The sequence below is a fragment of the Mycteria americana genome, chromosome 7 (assembly GCF_035582795.1).
Source record: "Mycteria americana isolate JAX WOST 10 ecotype Jacksonville Zoo and Gardens chromosome 7, USCA_MyAme_1.0, whole genome shotgun sequence".
Classification (NCBI taxonomy): domain Eukaryota; kingdom Metazoa; phylum Chordata; class Aves; order Ciconiiformes; family Ciconiidae; genus Mycteria; species Mycteria americana.
The window spans coordinates 53,496,063-53,511,914 of NC_134371.1; the positions used below are offsets into that span (position 1 = coordinate 53,496,063).

The following is a 15,852-nucleotide window of genomic DNA, read 5'->3' on the forward strand; positions in this document are numbered from 1 at the left end:
TAACATATTAATGCTTCAGCCTTGAGTTTGGTTTGGACGCTGTGTTCTGGGAGCTGTTTCTGTTAAGAGTGGAAGCCTGCCACAGTAACGCCAGGTTCTTTCAGGAAAAGCATGTTCAGAACATTAATATAAAAATAGGAGGGCTTTTTTGTTGCTGTTATTCCACTTGAAAACAAAATACCACTTTTGTTGAAGTGTGGCACAAACATTGTACTCTTTTGTTTTGTGTCATCTTTACAGAATAAAGGAGAAAAAACAGTATTTAGTTTGCTTACCAGTTGCATTCACAGATAATTGCTAAGAGCGGAAATCTTGGGTTTACCTCCAGACTTTCCAGGGAGAAGTCTGTTGTAATCAGAGAGGGGCTTTAGCCCACTCCCATCTCCCAGGAAGTGACCTTTCTGCTGCAGCATCTTGTGGGTTACTTGCAGTCCAGTTTCTTCGACACATATGGCTTTTTGTATCTGTTGCACGTTCCTCCTAAGCCATCCATCCTGCGCTTGCTTATCCTATCTCTGCCAATAGTGGCTTTCCTTTCTGCCTTCCTTTTCCGTGTGCACCCAGAGGGACGCTTGTCTCGGAGTGCCTGCCCAGCTGACCTCCCCCTGGCATTCCAGGCAAACAGCTGCTGCATTGATAAGCGGGTGTCTGGCAGGGTGTCTGCTGGAGTGCAGGGGCTTTGACTACCGTAGCCCTCCAAGGTCTGTTTTCAAAGGACACAGGCTAAAAAAAGAAACAAAGTCTTGTGGAAATTTAACTGCTAATATGATGTTTCTTTACCAAGCAATCTCAGATCTATCCCCTTCCCCAGGAAGAAGAAAGGCAAGTTTTCATAGCCACAGCAACAGGCATGTGCTGGGGAAAGATCACCACTCCCCCCTGTGATTCAAATTACTACCTGTGATTCAAATTACTACTCCCCTGAAGACTGGGGGAGAGCTAGAGCTGGACACCTTCAAAGAGAGGCTGCTAGAATTTAATGAGGACAAAGCCCCTTTCTCCTATCCTTGTTCTCAGAAATGGCTGAAGTATTTTGGCTGAAACTTTCAAAAAAAAGATAAGGATTGAGGAAGGAAACTGGCACTGAAAAATTTAAACCCAGAGCTTCAATTTTACATTATAAGTAAACTGCAGACAGTTTTATGGTGGGAAGGACTGGGTAATCTTTGTTTATAGGCAATGCTATCAACACCATAAAAATATGTTATTTTTGAGTGAAGACAATCCATAATTCCTGTTAAATAAAACTTAACTGTAACAGACTAAACTAAAGCTAAAATTTGTCTGTTGAGCTTCACTGTGAGTCAGAAGATTGCCACATTCTTTTATGTGATGCTTTGATGCTTGACTTGCTTATAGCAAAAACTACAGGTGCTCTGATTTCAGCATACAAGGTCAGTCATGGCTGAAGATAGTAGGGGATTATAGAAGCTTTCACAGGACTTAGGGGCAAAAACAATCCTTACTTTGTGCATTACTGAGTACATATCTGGCATATAAATGTTAATTGATTATACACTAGATTTAGTGTAGACAAAATGTGACCTCCAATGTTTCTGGGTGAAATGCTTCTATTTTCTTGAACAAATTCCATTGAAACTGTACAGGTGCACACTGTGTCCCACGTATTACCCATGTTTGCCAACTGTAGAACTTATCTTGACAAGACAGTAACTATATCGCATCAGCTCCCTTCCGATAATGTTTCCCTAATGAAGCATCTGCCACTAAATGCTCAAAAACTTCTTTAAATTCATAGTCGGACCAGATACTGAAAACAACGAGAGCAGAGTGTGAATCGTGGGCCTACTTTGCTGTAGTTTATTTTTGTGCTGCTTGAGTGCCACCGACCAGTGGCCTCACCACAAGGTGACCAGGGTCAGTGCTTGTTAAAGAAGGAGTCTCAGGGTGTGAGGCTGAAGACCAGTTTGGGAAATAAGTACTTCACGATATGATCTCAGCAGACCACAACAGCTGTGTGCTAAAGCACAAGTTATTGTGCAGCTTTAACCTCATCAGCCTTAGCTCATGGATTCACACAGCTTAACACCATCTTTGGGATGCTGGAACACATGGAAGGAGTACATAGGTGCATCATCTTAATTTTCCATTTCTGTGTAGAATTTCTCAGTAGTTCCCCATCTTAACTGAAATGCTAATAAAAGTGTAAATTATTTATAATTCATTACAGTTGTGATATATATGTAGCAACCCAGAAAACAACATTTAAAATAAATAAACCAAGAGAACAATTTGAAATTCTCCGTGGATGAAGAGGACGAGTTTTGTGTGTGATAAATACTCAGCTTACCTACTTGGCTGAAAGACCAAGATTTAAAAACTAAAAGAAATTCTCAACATTGTCTTGCTTTTTCCTTCAACAACAAGGGCCTACCCAGGGCTTTATCCCATGTTATGAGACTGGTTAGTCTTGCGAAATAGCTGTCCTCAAGGAAAGTGTGATTAAAAGGAAAAGAAGATAAGAAACTGCTACCGTGTGATGAGCAAACAACATTGCTGAAACTAATTGCTTGTTTGTTTTTTGTTTGTGTCCTACACCCTCAGATGCCAGTGAACCTGCAGAGAACTCGGACAGTGAAAGTTCATCCCTTTCATCTGTGGAAGAAGGGGAAATTCGGGACAGTTCATGATGGTTCTTTGAGAAGAGGGTGGAATGAGCCTTTTATATAATTTTTTATTACTATTTAATTAAATTTTTTTTTATACAGCTGAGCTCTCAGATGTTTGGTTTGGCTTCCTTCACTAAAGGCAGCACTTCCAAACTGCCTGCCTATTTTTGGATTTAGGAATGCATATTTAGGGATGTAAATAAAGAGATGAGGAATTGCTGGTTCCAGAAAAAACTGATATTTAATTGCACCCTTTTGTCCATGTATCTTTAATAAATCAGAGTAACCCAAATTTAAAGTTTCGAAGTTAGTTTCAACAATATATTTTGTTTTCCTTTTACCTTAACAGCTCAGAGTCTGATTTCTGAGTTTAAATATCTGATCTCATATTTGTATTTATATGTGGATTTGAGTCTTAATGCTTAAACTTACTGAAAAAAAACCACTGGTGTTTCATTAGATCAGTTTTCTTTCAGGGTATTTGTTTGCCATGCTGAACTGCTGCCAATGATCTTACTTTACTTTTTACTTTAATCTTCCGTGGTGACGTTTTGGGTGCCTCTCGCAATACTTTTTTTTTTTTTTTTTTTTTTTTTTTATTTCTTACTTGGTTGCATCTTGTTTAATGTGTTAAGGACAGGTCAAACCGTGTTTTCAGAGTGGCATATTGCCGTATGTTTAATCTTCTACCTGATCTTCTAAATTAGCAGGGGTTTTAAAATCAATAGAAATGGATACATGGAGTGTCACTAGTGCTAATATATTGGACTTCAAAACAATGCTTATGTTATGCATCTCATATTACTAGTTTACCTACTGATGCCAGGTATTGTAAATATTTACTGGAATATCAACTAAATTTACCTAATTAAAACCAAATAAACCTTAAAAAGAAGTCCTGTACTGTATCATCTGCTGATAATAGAAATCTGTTGTTAACTTCTGGGAAGATTTCTAGATCCCAGACCACTTACCACTGTATCTAAGTCCCCCATGTCTGTGGGGTCCGTGGAGGACGAGAACAGCATGTGCTGCGAGCCGTGTGAGACAGGTGGGCCCCTCTGCACACTTGCACCAGGGGCTTCTCAGGAACCAGAATAGGCATTTGGGGTTAGTTTGCAAGGGTCTAGCTAAGTCAGCATTTGTGAAGTTTTAAGGACATGATCACTTTGTAAACAGCTCTGTGAGGTTGTTGCTGGCATCATTGTTACCCCTGTCTGTCTCCTGCTTAAGACTAGCACCTTTGCGACAAAAGTTGGTGGCATGGGATGCACGCTAAACTGTCATGAAGGTGGTTTTTCAGTCATAAGTGTTCTTCCTGCCAGTGCTGACATTATGGGCAGAAAGACAACAGAAAGCAGTGAAGGAACTTTTTGAGGTAACAGGAGGCTGTGACAGCAATACGGGAGAGGGCTCAGGCTTCCAGACGCTCAGTCTAGGCTTCAGGGCACCAGGTTGTCGGTTCCTTACCAGGCACGCTGTGTGGAGAGGATTTTTGAGATGTTCAAAGTTTTACAAGTTATTTTTTTTTTCATGCTGTTGCAAACAAATTGTCATTAAAAAATTGTTCACCATGACATCTAGCTACTGAAGTTTGGAAAGAGCGTCAGACCTTTGTAGTCACGTACTACTTTTTCTCACAGCAGTATCATGTGTCTTTTCCCTTGTGTGTTTTGCAACCCCTGGTAAAACAGGGAAGTTTTTCTTCTTGCCTGGCAGTAGCCACCTGTGCGCTATTTTCTTTTTTAGTCATTGTTGGTCCTCTGCCCACCTCTTGTTTCAATGTTTGTTTTTGTAACCCTTTTTAAAGGACCAGGATTCCTAGCTATAGGTGCTGCTTTCATATTTTTTCAGTTCAGTGAAAGTGAATAAGCTTTTCCTAATCAGTGATTACTGCACGCTGACTTGGTAGCCACAAATTACTTTAAACCAGTCTTGAACCCATGCATAATAACACTGATAAAAGAGCAGAACAGCAAAACTGCCACAGTTCATTTGCCAGAAAATGTTTCATCTGGAGTAAAAGCATGGCATTTCTGTTAAGATTCATGGCACACAGTGGAAATTAGAGTGCTGCAAATATTAGTGTTGATCTGCATGTGCGTGTGATTAGTCTTTGGCTGAGGAATGCAGATTGGTAATTTGCATTACTTTCCTACACTCTTGGCAGTTGTCATTAATTGTATGAAAGGGTTTGCCAGCATTTCTTTTTTTTCTTATATAAATCTAGTTTAAGCTTTCTTGTGAGTCAAACACAACCGTAATTTGTTTTTAAATGAAGGTGCTGTTAAATCTATCCTTCAGATTTAAATCTTTTCCTACCTTAAAGAAGGCTTTAAAAAATGATTAAGGATCATTCCTGTGGTGGTTACTAGAACTGAAATTTCCTAAAGCAAGCTGGGAATCATCTTCCAGAGTTCAATCAAATTGAGAGTAAAAGGCCTTGGTAGCATTTGCCATTCATTCCCAGGTTACTATTCACATGTTTTTATTTGGTTTTGATAACGGTTACACTGATTTGAACAATGGTGATTCATCAAATGGAAGTCAAGATGAAATTCAAGTATTTTTATTCAGTTTTGCTAAACTTTTTCAATTTTTGTTTATAAAAATGAATCAAAACAATGGTCTGTGGCTAAAAGCACAGCCTTACTGATGTCAGGTGACCAGTGCAGGTCCTGCAACAGTGGTCATTCTTCATAATAGTAAGGTTACTGATTTAATCAAAGTTTATGCACTCTTTGGCTAGGCAGATGGTTTTTAACACTTTCATAGGCAGTTAGGGTAGGGAAGTTTTAAATTCCTTTCTGAGTGACTTAACCCAGAACGAGCATCTTGTAATAAACTGAAGAGAGAAAATGCATCTTTAAAAGCTGTATTTTTGAATTTCCGGTCAAGCACTTGAAATTTAAGACATGGAGCTGAGGCTGTCTGGAAGCCTTCAGTTCTGTCCATTTTGAAAACATACTATTGTAAACATACTATACAAGGATCCCTACAGGACTCTGCCTTGATTCAGCGCAGATGATGTCTGTGAATGAAAACTGTGATGTTGTTTTAATCTTCATCATTCAACACCAGCTTGCGTGGAGTGCTTGATTTTATGCCTACTACGCTTACTTATTTATTTTCCTTTATAAACTACTTGTCACAGAAGGAACAAGCTATTTGTGTGTAGTGTTGTTGCGGCATTTCTTTTAACATTGAGACTTTTCAGGTTTCAAACCCTGAACCCTCACAGCGTGCTTGAGCTGAAGGACCATCAGCTTACAAAGCAAAGAGTAAAGGCTCTTGTCCTGAATGAACATGCTACTTAAAAGAAATTAAAAGCTTAATGAAGTCATCCCTTTCACAAGCCGTAACGGACAAAAATAGAGCATAGCTAAGCGCATAGCAATAGCTGAGAGGTAGGATTGAGTCAGCTGTATGAGAGAACTTGGTTCTTCTCCTTTTTTGTATAACTTCCTGGGGGTATGAGGCATAAGTTATTGAGTTGTCATGGGTAAACAATGTTATACCCCCTGTCAGTGTAACAGCTAAGTTTTGAATGAACACATCTGAATTCTAGGTTTTGCTGTATTTATCTCTGCATTAGGAATTGTTGATCCGTAGAGGAAAAGAGGGTCATGCTGCAAAATGTGTGGCTGGCACTAGGTCTTGGAGGCACACCAGACCAATTTTTGTTACTCCAGTTGAATGGTGCAGTTTTACTTCGCATTAGGAGTAAAACTGTTTACCGTGCAGAATGTGCACTCTAGTCTAAAAAAGTACATAAATTTCTAAGTTCAGTCTAGTGCTGACAGGAAGTCCAGCCTCCGTGTTGTGTGTAAGCATAGCTGTGGTGCAGACCTTGCCCTGCCAGTTACGGCTGTTCTCTGTTGACATCTGTAGGAACTGAGAATGTATAACACCTTGCAAGAGCAGGCTTTTGGAGAGTAAATATACAGCTGTGATGATGTAACTTCAGGCCGTGTTTGGTCACAAACATTTCATTCTGCTTTCTTAAGTCCCATGCTCTTTTCCTGAAAACATTTATTCTTCCTCCCTCCAAAGGAAAAAATATCTTGCATTTGTGTTTATGTTGTTGCTATGACATTCAGCTAAACTGTATGCAGATGCAGGTTCTGTTAATAAGAGAAAAAAAAAATGAACTGTGTACTTCAGTGAACAAAGATTACCCCGTGTTTGTATTAAAATGTTGCTATGGCAGTGCATATGGTTTTATTTGGTGGAAATTTGTGGTGAAATGGAAGGAAGTCACATGTATGCGAGACAAACAAGAAATGGCAGCAAAACCAAGTCGAAACAAATACTGAAACTGAAAGGGAAGTTGCAGAAGACATGTAAAACTAGGAAAAAACAAGGATAGTTGATTTGCTGCCTGTCTGTCTGCGATAACAGAAATGTGTTCCCGCTGTGTCCTGCCGGGTCTCAGTGACCCGTCGGACAGTGACTTAGCTCTAATGATGCTTTTATTGTGAGAGCTTCTTTCCCTCATTGGCTCTCTGCATTGTAACATATTTTTGTTTTGGAAGCAAAGTTCCACTGGCTTGGCCTGATTTCACCACTGCTAACTTTTCCTGCTGAAAAGCACTTCCAGGCTATCTTACTGTAGTAGGCTTTTTGGCAGGAAAAATCAATAGAGTGGTAAAATATGGAAAGCCACTAGAGCCTTGCCTACCTTTGGGGCAAGGGGAAGTCTTGTGGACTTACTGACTCCTACTAGTGATAGAAACAGTGGAAAACAGTGGATTAATTTTTTTTTTTTAAACTGGCACAGTAGTGCTCATATTTATCTAATCCTTTTGCATTAGGCTTCTTTTTGCATCAGTTGCATCAGTACAGCTGTTTGTGGGATTGCGTGACAAATCAGAGAGGGTTAAAAATAGTCTGCCAAAGAAGCAGGGATAGAAATGAGAGGGGAGAGGGAGTCTTGATTTAGAGAATAAAGTACCACACTGGGAGATGGCTGGTTCCAGATGATCCCAGCTGGTGCAGAAAGCAAAAGTGTTTTTAAAATCACATTGCCACTTTCTTCCTGTCATCCAAGTTCTGCCTCAAGAAGGAGGAAGAAATGACTGTGAAAGCTGCCTGTTGCCTTTCCACTCCTCGCTTCCAGTTCTTCTACTGAATCGTATTGTAGCCCCAGAACTTGTCCATTTTGCCAAGAGTGCCAATAGGGAGTAGAGATATGTCAAAGTGAGGTAAAAATTAGGTTGGTGGATAATGTATAGACATTCAGGAAAAAGAGCAGACAGGGGTGGCGTTAAAAGCTTGCCTGAGAAGTCCCCAGCATTTTCATATCTAAACTCGGTGGTATCTCTTTGTTGACCTGTTTTCCGAGTGTCTGCTTTCAGCTGTGCTTGGGCATCCATATTGGTTTTAATGGGATTGTTCCACTACAGCACGAGTAGCCACTTCTGTAGAGTAAAATATATTTTCCTGGTTTAAGTTCTCATTAATAGACTTGCTGGTTTTACAGCCATGATGTCTTGATGTCCAATTTTGTCAAATTCATGAGCTAATTAGGATCTAACCTGGTTGAGATGCTGAAGGAAATCAGTAGCTTCTGAGAAGCCGGTGTCTTTGACTCAGATGATCTGCTGGGTTCCTTTTGATCTGGTGTTCAACCAGTGTTCTCAAAATACTGCTGGGCTACACTGCTGACTGTTTAACTGATATCTATAATGGAATCCCTTCATTCTTACTGAAACTGCATTCACCATGAGGTTAAGTTGTTAATGTACGTGTCCTAGCTGGATTCCCATCTGGGCAAATCTATGCACCCTACCTTTAAATTTCTTCTGTCTAGTAAATGAAAACCTTTACAAAATCTTGTGTAATCTTTTCCTCCTGGACAGTTGCTACATTCCATCCCTTAAGTGTGTACTTCAAGACAGATGAAGTTGCTTATGTGAATGGTGCCTTGGGGTCTTTCAGGATCTTTTCCAATATAAATTGTGTATGTAGAAGTCATAGCTCTGTAGTTTTTCTGGGGGGAAAAGTCATAGCATACTGGATACCGTCTGTTTGGTTTCTTGGTGTTTGGTCTTTACAGGGTAATAGACACAGGTGCTTATTGTATCATTTTGTTGGTTGAAGTCTTCTTTTACAGGATTTATATTTTCTAGACACCAAGCCTCCCTGCAGTTCAATGCATTTCAGTTGTTCATGAGTTGAAATGCATTTATAAGTGTGTCCAAAGCTAGTTATATGTTATTGCTTTCACCATGGCACTTCCACATTTCTATGTGCTGTTTTATACGTGGCTACGTAACGTGCAGAAAAAAATTGTGAAGATGAGAACGGGGACATACCTACATGAAAAAACAGGCTTGAGGCAGAGCAGCCGGTAAAACTACACAGCCTTCCCTTGCCGTGTGCTGAGCACTCTGGGCACTGCATGGAAATAGTTCCACTGATTAAACAGGAGTAAACTAGAATGTGCACGTGCATCAAAGTGCTTTTCTGCAGGATCAGCCCAGAAGGGCCAGCATCTGGCAAGAGCAAGCCTCTGGTGTAACACATTTAACTGCTTCTGTGTAGGTAGGTAGGTTTCTCTTCCAACTCTGAATGACTGCACACTGTAAACTTTCTCGTTTCAGTCCTCAAGACACGTGCAGCCGTAGCTCAGAAATTCTCCTGCGGCAGAGCTCCTTGTCTGGAGCGTGGGGGGATTCATGCAGCTTCAGTGGACTCTGAGCACAGGAAATCCTCCCGCAGCAATCTGACCGATCCACAGTGTCTCTGCCTGTTCCCGCGCAGCCCACGTGCCGCCTCGGCTTCCTACCAGTAGCGGGGAGATGGGCCCGATTCCCAGAAGGTGTCCACCGGAGGGTCAGGCAGCCCAGCGGGGACTGCTTTGCTGTGGGCTCCGCAGCAATTTATATATGGAGTATAGAGGTTCTCATGGCTCAGCTCAGCGAGGGTTGATTAATAGCTTGGCTGTCCCACTGTCAGTAAGATGTTAGCTTTTCCTCCATCTGCTGCTCATTCAGGAGAGCGAGCTAGCAGCATCCCCTGGGAGAGGATTTAATGTAATCACGGAAGTCTGTTTTCTGCATGCTCCTGCTTTTATTTTGTTTCTTGTGCTGCAGCACTTAAGGAAGCAGAAGCTTTGTCTTCATTGTGTTGCCTTCATTAGTAGGGAAGATTTTTATATGTAACTCTGATATCACAGTTACCACCATCAAACCCTTGTAAACAAGCGTGTTGAATACAAGTCCACGGATTCCTTCGGTCCTAAAACTGTAGTTTGGCAAATGCTCCTTTTGGCGGCAGCACCGCATCCAGCAAACTGCCCCGTGCCACCCGGCTCCATCCTCGGGTGACCCCAGCGCTCGCAGCGGTGCGGCAGGTGGGAGGGCTTGCGTGGCAGGTGGGAGGGCTTGCGTGGCAGGTGGGAGGGCTTGCGTGGCAGGTGGGAGCAGCTTCAAAAGAAACAGCCGAAGGACCGGGGGCAGACAGGAGAGGGGAGAGGTGGGACGGCTGAAGCGGGGCTGCTGCGGAGAGGAGGGTGCTGAGGCCCGTGCCCGCAGGCTGCGTGCCCGGGGTCTCCGGGGGTCTGCCCGCCTTCGGGGAGCTCCACGCGGCGCAGGTGCCTTCGTTTTCAGGGGGTGAACTGCTTGGCCTGGCATTGAAACGCACTGAAACCTTACTGCTGCTTGTCATGTACGTTATTTATTGTGTTCCTAACTCCTCATCTTTCAGTGTTCATCCTGAAAGAAGAATATTGATATTTCAGTGTTTGACCAAGAAATAAAATTATAGTTGTGCTCATTAACCCTACTGGTAAGCCCTGCCGATTACACTTAAAGGAACCTGTGTTTTTATCATTTATATTTTCATGCCTAGTATTTAGGTTGTTTTCTGCTGGAACAACAGAGGGTATAAAGATTTCAAAGCAAGTGCAAAGATGATACGCAAAAATTGACACTGATTCCTTTTACAGTATTGCGAATTGTGGGGTTTAGTAGTTTTGCCATGTAATTGCAAAATGCAAAAAGTGAAGAGAGGACTGTATGGTTGATGATCAGTTGGTGTGAGATCCCAGCTTCTGGAAGGCTTGCAGTTCATTTTAGTGGGGTTCATTCCGTCTCTTTATAGCAGGATAATTTCACTTAGCGTATTTTACTCTTATGTTTGCACGATCTGCTCCTGCAGCCCTTATCCTCCCAACAGTACATTTTCCTAGTGAGCAGATTACAGAACCACCCCTCTACTTGATGAAATTTGGAAAGTCCAAAGTGCAGGTTGTAAAATCTAGGGCCTGGCTAGAGCCAGACTTGAGGCAGGAGTTCAAGGGCCACTTTTGTTCGTATACGGTGTGTGTGTTACAGACATACAGTCTACGCGTATCGTATAGTCACATGTATGTGTAATTTTTCAGGGAACTGTTACTTACGTGGGTTTGAAGATGGGTGTCATTCAAGTGTAAGTGACAGTGGGGATGGCGAGGAATGCGCGTGCAGCTGCCGCGTGTCTGTGAGCAGCATGTTCTGTTCCTCTTCCTCCCCATGCGGTAACCCAACATGTAAACCTGAGGATTTCTCAGTGAGCAGCCGAGGTAGTGATGTGTTCAGTGCTAGATGTAAGTAGAAGCCAAACAAAAGCACTTCACTGCATTTTACACTTTTACTGTCAACAAATATTGTACAGACAAGTTTAGATACAGCTGAGACTGGTGGCCAGGTGGTGAATTCCAAAACAGCTCAAGTTTTGAATGCCTTCGGGGAGAGAACTTGACTGAGCAGAAGAGAGACGGCTGTAATTTCTCAGGCAAAGCATTAGCTGCCAGAGATGAGCTTCTGAGATACTTGGCCATTTATTTTATTGAAATATTTATGTCTAATCTAATAAAAAGTTGATTCTTAACCACTTCTGCATCTAACTATATGACACTGGATGACACCCCTTCACAATTCTAAAACCTCAGGAATCAGTCTCTGTTTTTTATAAGTAGCTTTCTTACTACAGACTACAGGAGGATATTTTGCCAGAGAACTAACCAGTGACAAGGCGGAGGGAAAAAAATAAGCCACCCTGTTGCAGGTTTCCTTTCAGTCTTATCTGTAGCACAGCTTTATGCTAACCAGCATAGTAGAAATATTTGATGCTGCTTTCTCAGATCCTCCTCTAGTTCATTTTTTTAAATGTCATTTTCTTCCCGCGTGCCAGCTAGCTCTCTTACGACTCCCTCGGTTAGCCAAATGTCATCTGTGTCCCACAGTATGAAGTGTAATTACATATTTAAAAAGTGGGAAGGGGAGGCAAGGAAGAGAAAAGAGTGGCTGCTTTGCCTTTTACTCTATTGGAGAAGTACTTGAAATTCCTCACATTCTTCTCCTGTTAACAGTATGTTTACTTTTCATCACTGGGTTATTAGGATTAACAAAAGTCATTGCTTCAAGCTCATTTAATTTGAATTTAGTGAAAGCAAACTACCTCCTGCAGACTGTAGGAAACATTCTTCTGCCACAGAAATGTATTAATTTGCAAAAAGCAGCCACCAAAAAATGTGAGAGCTGACAACAGCTTCCACCCCGATGTTCAACATCACCATGCATGCACTGCATTCTAATGAAGTACCTTATGTTGCAAATTCCAGGACGGTTTGAATAATCTGACAGTCTAATTAACATTTCAGTCTCTCTATCAAACATTTGCTTTCAGTGCCAAGAAGCTTTTTCTGCATATACTTTCTAGAGCATGGGGTCGGAGACTGCACATACCGCTACAAAATGTCATTTACCCAAAGAATTAGACTCAGCTTTCTTGTTTATCACTGCATCTGTAACCTTGTCTTCATTTTCAGAGAATCTAAGCTTTTCAAAATTCTAAGTTTTCATAGAAAGCTCTTGCATTTGCTGTATTTAAGTCTGTTGCCTATCACAATGCTCTACTAAGAGTAGTTAGGTAAATATTTCTTTATTAAATGATTAATTCCATAAATAAATTCTTTTAATTCATTGAATATAAAATTAAAATCATTTACAACTTATTCCAGTATTACAGGGGCTGAAAGGGATTAAAAAAAACTCAAAGAAAAACAAAAAAAGCTACAGTTTGATAAATAAAATACTCAGCTTTAAAACAACTGATTTCTGTTTGCCATTAAACTACAGTTGGTACATAATAGCTGCCACTGTGAACACCCCACAAGTGCCCACCTCAGGAAGGAATGTAACTTCCAACTTGGTTGGGAAAGGGTGGGAGAAGATGGAGGGAGGGGGAGAAGCATAGTGTTAAATTGAACAGGATAGAAAAAAAAAGTTTTCTTAACCGGAACAAAACATTTATCTGATCACTTACAAACAGAAAACAGTATATAATTAGATAAGGTGCTCCAAAAAGAAGCAGAAAAGTTGCTCCAGTACTATGAAGCTTTAAGTATGCTTAAATCTCTGTTGCATTAGTGTCCAGTTGCACAGTGCACTCTCGTAACATCTCAATGTTGCCCTCAAATGGGCAAGGCACCATTTCCATCAAAGGTCCTTTCTCCATGGCTGGTTACTTCAAAATTCTGTTTAGCATCCCACCCCCAACACAACTTAGTCCCTAAATTTGTGAATGTCATTGACTAGTCTGTAGTAGGGATAAGCTTCGTTCGCATGCGGACAATTGTAGTTGCATCGGCAGGACTGGATCATCATGACGCTCTTGGTGAAGGTTTCTCCATCATCGCAGCGGAACCTGATCTTGACAGTCCTGGTCTGCTGAGGCGTACAGCACCTGCCATCCACGCAGGAGCCACAGTACTTGGGGCGGTACTTCTTCACGCTGGAACATCCGGCATAAGTAAACCTCACTGGGGATGGGGACTTCTTAGTCTTGGTACATTTTTTTCCCTTCTGCAAAGGAGAAGCAAGAATATTATTAGCAGGAGATTGCTTTGGGTAGAGGGTGAAGGCTGGAGGAGAGTTTGGAAAGAGAAGCAGCACTGGAAGAGTCCATATTTACCTTTAGGGAGGCATAGCTAGGCTCGCCACATGGCCTCACTTCACATATCCTGGTCTCTTTGATGAGCTTGCAGTCGGGATTGTCGTTGGTAACCCTTGTGGAGATGCCAGTTCCACACGTCTTTGAGCACTGGGACCAGGATGTTGTTTGCACAATGCATTTGGGATTCTCAAAAGCTCGGCTTTGTGGCTCAGCTCCAAAAACTGCAAAAGAAGAAGAGGGCTTAGCCTAAATATATCTTCTCACTGGGTTTTTTTTTCTTTCCATCGGGGTCCAAGGAGTCATATAGCCATCCTCCCGCCTCCGCCTCCTCCCCTTAACTGTCACACAGATTAGCCCACACTCACCAGGTAGCATTTTCAGGCCTCCTTTCACAATGGCGATTAGCTCATTGTTCCTGGTTAGTTCACCTTCGGAATCATCCAGACCAAACTCTTTGCTGAAGAAGCCTCCCAGCTCATCCAGCGCATCCTTGCCTTCATCGCAGACCCACTCCTCGCAGCACTGCCCGGGGACTTTGACCAGCCGGGGGCTGGGGCAGCCCAGGTTAGGAAGCGAGAGCTCTTGCGGGCAGAGCGGGATGCAGCCCACAGCTCCATCTATGCACGTACACTGGTGTTTACAGTTCGGCTGGAAGCTTTCGCCGTTCTGGTAGATTTTGGAGTTATATTCACACGGTCTCCCCTCGGACTGTGCTGCAGAGATCGAGAGAGAGGGAAAGGAGGGAGTCAGCGGTGGGAATCGCTCGTTTAAGCCCAGGTATTTGCTGGTCTGTTAAATTCAATTTACGGCGGAGCTCCCTACAATCCCCCGGAGACGCGGGGCCAGAACAATAAGTTAGTCAGGAATCACTTTTCCTTATGTGCGTTTAGCGCAGCCCAGACATACTGAATCGCATTCCAGACTGCTGAAGTCATGTGCCTTTCTGCCAAGCTACCAACAACAAAGCATAACCATACATGGACTCGAAATTACTAAACTTCGGCACTGCGGGGACCAGGGTTTTCTCCCGGGGGAGGCGGATGGCGAGCCGCTTACCTCTGCAGATGCCCTTCAGCGCGGCGGGGCTGGCGCCGAAGTTGCACTCCAGCCCCTTGGTGTGGTCGCAGGGCTGCGCCCGGCTGCAGTCCTCGTTCAGCTGCTTGGCGCAGACCTTGCAGCAGCCGCAGCCGTCCGGCACCAGCCCCACGCCCGGGGCGCACTGCGGCACGGCCGCCGGGCACTGGCAGACGGCGGGGCAGGGCGAGCCCAGAGCCTGCGGAGCGGAGCAGAGCGGCAGCCGGTGAGTGCCGGCAGCGGAGCAGCGGAGCGACGCGACGCGCCGCGCCGCGCCGCCTCCCCCCCTCCCCGCTCCGGGCAGAGCCGCGGCACTTACCAGGCGGGCCAAGCAGAGGAGAGCGGCCGCCAGAGCGGGGCGGGTGCCCGCGGAGCCCATGTCTAGCGCCGGCGGTGCGGGAGCGAGGGACGGCGGAGGGCGGCGAGCGCGGAGCGGGGCCGGCGCGGTCTGAGGCAGCGGCGGGCGCGACCGCCTTATATGGGGCGCGGGGCCGCCGCGTGCGCCGCGGCGCTGACGTCGCGCGTTCCGGGCCGCGGCCGCGTCCAGCGCTCGCGGCATCCCAGGAATGCGGCTGGCGCGCGGCGCGGCCGCCCCGCCCCGCCCCGTCTCCCGGCCCCGCGGCCGCTGGCGGCGGCCCTGCCGCGGGGGGTCCCCGCCCCCCGCCCGCCCCGCCCGCCCGCCGCGGCCCCGCGCACGCCCCTGCGGAGCGGCGCGCAGGGCCCTCGGCGCGGGCGGGCTCCTCCGCGGGGCTGCCCCGCCGCTCTCGGCGCGCCCCGCGGCCGCGGCCGCTCCCCCCGCCCCGCGGGGCTTCCGCCCCGCTGTCGTCCCTGCGGGCGCGCCTAACGCCGGGACGCCGAAGTCAGGAGCCTGTTGCGCCGGGGGCCGGGCCGGCGGGTGCCCTGCGGCAGAGCTGGCCCCGGGCGGCCGCGGCGCTGCCAGCGGCGGGGGAGGCGCGCGTCTGCCCGAGCCCCCCGCGGCTGCGAGGCCGGCCGCGGCGCTGCTTTGCGTGTTCGTTACACTTCCCACACAGTAACCCGGCGGGCGGCACCGGGGAACTTTGTCGTCCCTGCTGCTGTCTGAGGGCGCGAGCAAGCGTTTCCCGTTGCCCCGAGCCCGGGAGCCGGGCGATGCCCAGCGTGCCTCGAGCCGCCCGGTGTTCAGGGCAGGAACGGGATGGCAGGGCCCCGCTGCAAGCAGCCCTCCTGC

General features: G+C 45.1%; 2 protein-coding genes across 2 annotated transcripts in view; one reads left to right on the forward strand and one right to left on the reverse strand.

Moving 5' to 3' along the window:
• ZNHIT6 (zinc finger HIT-type containing 6) overlaps positions 1 to 3,226 on the forward strand; it is a 34,260-nt gene extending 31,034 nt beyond the window's left edge. The window contains exon 10 of the mRNA XM_075508468.1: positions 2,566 to 3,226. Coding sequence (XP_075364583.1) covers positions 2,566 to 2,651 — 86 coding nt within the window. The 3' untranslated portion in view covers positions 2,652 to 3,226. The remainder of the gene's footprint in view (positions 1 to 2,565) is intronic.
• Positions 3,227 to 12,541: 9,315 nt separating this feature from the next.
• CCN1 (cellular communication network factor 1) lies at positions 12,542 to 15,219 on the reverse strand. The gene is made up of 5 exons (XM_075508466.1): positions 14,965 to 15,219; positions 14,628 to 14,844; positions 13,937 to 14,284; positions 13,590 to 13,792; positions 12,542 to 13,480 (listed from the first exon to the last, which is right to left on the reverse strand). Exons 1-5 carry the CDS (start codon positions 15,202 to 15,204, stop codon positions 13,181 to 13,183), a joined length of 1,308 nt encoding a protein of 435 aa, XP_075364581.1. The 5' UTR covers positions 15,205 to 15,219; the 3' UTR covers positions 12,542 to 13,180.
• Between the last annotated feature and the right edge of the window lie 633 nt (positions 15,220 to 15,852).